The 1973-nt window shown below is 61.2% G+C and overlaps 1 protein-coding gene across 1 annotated transcript; it reads left to right on the forward strand.

Annotated features, from left to right (window-relative positions):
- Positions 1-1159: 1159 nt before the first annotated feature.
- On the forward strand, positions 1160-1519 carry SDHAF2 (succinate dehydrogenase complex assembly factor 2; the record flags this gene model as incomplete). Its single annotated transcript, XM_010147828.1, has 2 exons — positions 1160-1269; positions 1389-1519. Coding segments are annotated over 2 exons (241 nt in total), but the record flags the coding sequence as incomplete, so codon positions are not given.
- Positions 1520-1973: the final 454 nt, after the last annotated feature.

Consider the following 1973-nt stretch of genomic DNA (forward strand, 5'->3'; position numbering starts at 1 on the left):
CCGCCTCCGCGCTGTCAGGGCACCCGGGCTGCTCCGTCCTTCCCCTCTGCGCCCCGACAGCTTGTCCCCTGCGGAAAGGGATGGGCAGGGATGGCGGGTGCTTTATGGGAGAGAGAACGTCGGCCCTGGAGAGCCGAGGGAGCCCGTCGAGGTGAGCGTAGTTCAGGTTCTGAAAGACGTGGCAGGTTTTTAATTCAGAGGGATGAGCCCGGAGCATGGCAGGAAGGAGTTTGGTGGGGTAGTGCACAGCCATAATCCAAAACTAAGGAGATGGGATCTTGCTCGGAGGATAGGAGGCAGATAGACGGCTCAGCCACTGGGTAAATCGCCGCGAGAGCTTTGCTCGTGTAGGATGCAGCGATCGGTGCCGCTGCTGGGCAGGACGGGGCAGAGGCAGCCGGAGGCCTGTGAGAGGCTCTGGAAAGCTCTGAGGTGATGGCTGAGCCAAAATCCTTCGGGAAGGATGTATGTGATTTCTGGGATGTACGAAGGAGGCAAAGCCAGTTGGATTTTGGGACTGATGTAGTGGTTAATGGAGAGCAGGCTGGTCAGCCACGACATCGGACAGATATAGACCGGTGGGAGCGAGTCCAGAGGAGGCCCTGGAGATGCTCCGAGGGCTGGAGCCCCTCTGCCCTGGGGACAGGCTGGGGGAGTTGGGGGGTTCAGCCTGGAGAAGGGAAGCTCCGGGGAGACCTCAGAGCCCCTTCCAGTGCCTGGGGGGCTACAAGGAAGCTGGGGGGGCTTTTTCCAAGGGCAGGGAGAGACAGGACAAGGGGTAATGGGTTTAAATTGAAAGTGGGGAGGTTTAGATTAGACATCAGGAAGAAATTCTTCACGGAGAGGGTGGTGAAGCACTGGGACAGGTTCCCAGAGAAGTTGTGGATGCCCCATCCCTGGTAGTGTCCAAGGCCAGGCTGGATGAGGCTTGGAGCACCCTGGGCTATGGAAGGTGTCCCTGCCCATGGCAGGGGGGTTGGAACTGGATGGTCTTTAAGTGCCCTTCCAACCCAAACCATTCTGTGATTCTATGATTCTAGACCCAGTTTGTCCGTGTAGGCACTGTGTAGACACCTGGGCACCAACCAGGCTCTGGAGCCACGTGCCAGCCCGGCTTTCCCTTCGGTCACCCACACATCCTCATCCGTTCTCTCTCCAGCCTCTTTGCAAAGGAGAACCTGAACCGCATGAGCGAGCGGCAGCTGAACCTCTACGACCGGCTCATCAACGAGCCCAGCAACGACTGGGACATTTATTACTGGGCCACAGGTACGCTCGGACGCTCGGACGCCGGCTGAGGCAGCGCCGTGGGAGCTGGGCTTGTGGGATGAGCTGAGGGGGATGCCGGGTGCTTCGGGATGGGATGGAGCCGTTGTCTCGCTCCGCAGAGGCGAAGCCCGCGCCGGCCGAGTTCGAGAACGACGTGCTGGCCATGCTGAGGGAGTTTGCCAAGAACAAGAAGAGGGAGCAGAGGCTGCGGCAGCCGGACTTGGAATACCTCTTTGAGCCACCCCGCTGATGGAGGGACCACCTTCTCCCTCCCCATCCCCCGGAGCACAGAAGGGACACGGAGTCGGGTGGAAACCCTGGTCGTGCTGCCATCTCCGGGGCTTTTTTCCTCCTCCAGCTCCCTCGGATGCCTGGGGCACGATGAATAAAGCCGTGGCTGCTCCCGCTGCGTTGTGGGCACAGGGCTCTGCTCTTCATCCCGCTGGGAGCGGCAATCCGAGCTCGCTCTGGCACGTGCCACCTCGCCGCTCTCTCCGACTCCTAACCGTCCCCTTGAAACCCTTTTCCTGGGGGGCCAGGGGGTTGTGGGTCCCCTCCGCAGGAGGTTGGAGTGGAGCGTCCTGCTCCAAGGTGCCCTCTGCGGAGTGTCCAAACCGGGCCCAGCGGTCCCTTGGCAACGGTGACGGTCCCTCTGCACCGAGGTCGCCGCGGTTGCCGAGAGACAGCGTTACCTTCCCAACGGG

The sequence above is a fragment of the Eurypyga helias genome, unplaced genomic scaffold (assembly GCF_000690775.1).
Source record: "Eurypyga helias isolate BGI_N326 unplaced genomic scaffold, ASM69077v1 scaffold30482, whole genome shotgun sequence".
Taxonomy (NCBI): Eukaryota; Metazoa; Chordata; class Aves; order Eurypygiformes; family Eurypygidae; genus Eurypyga; species Eurypyga helias.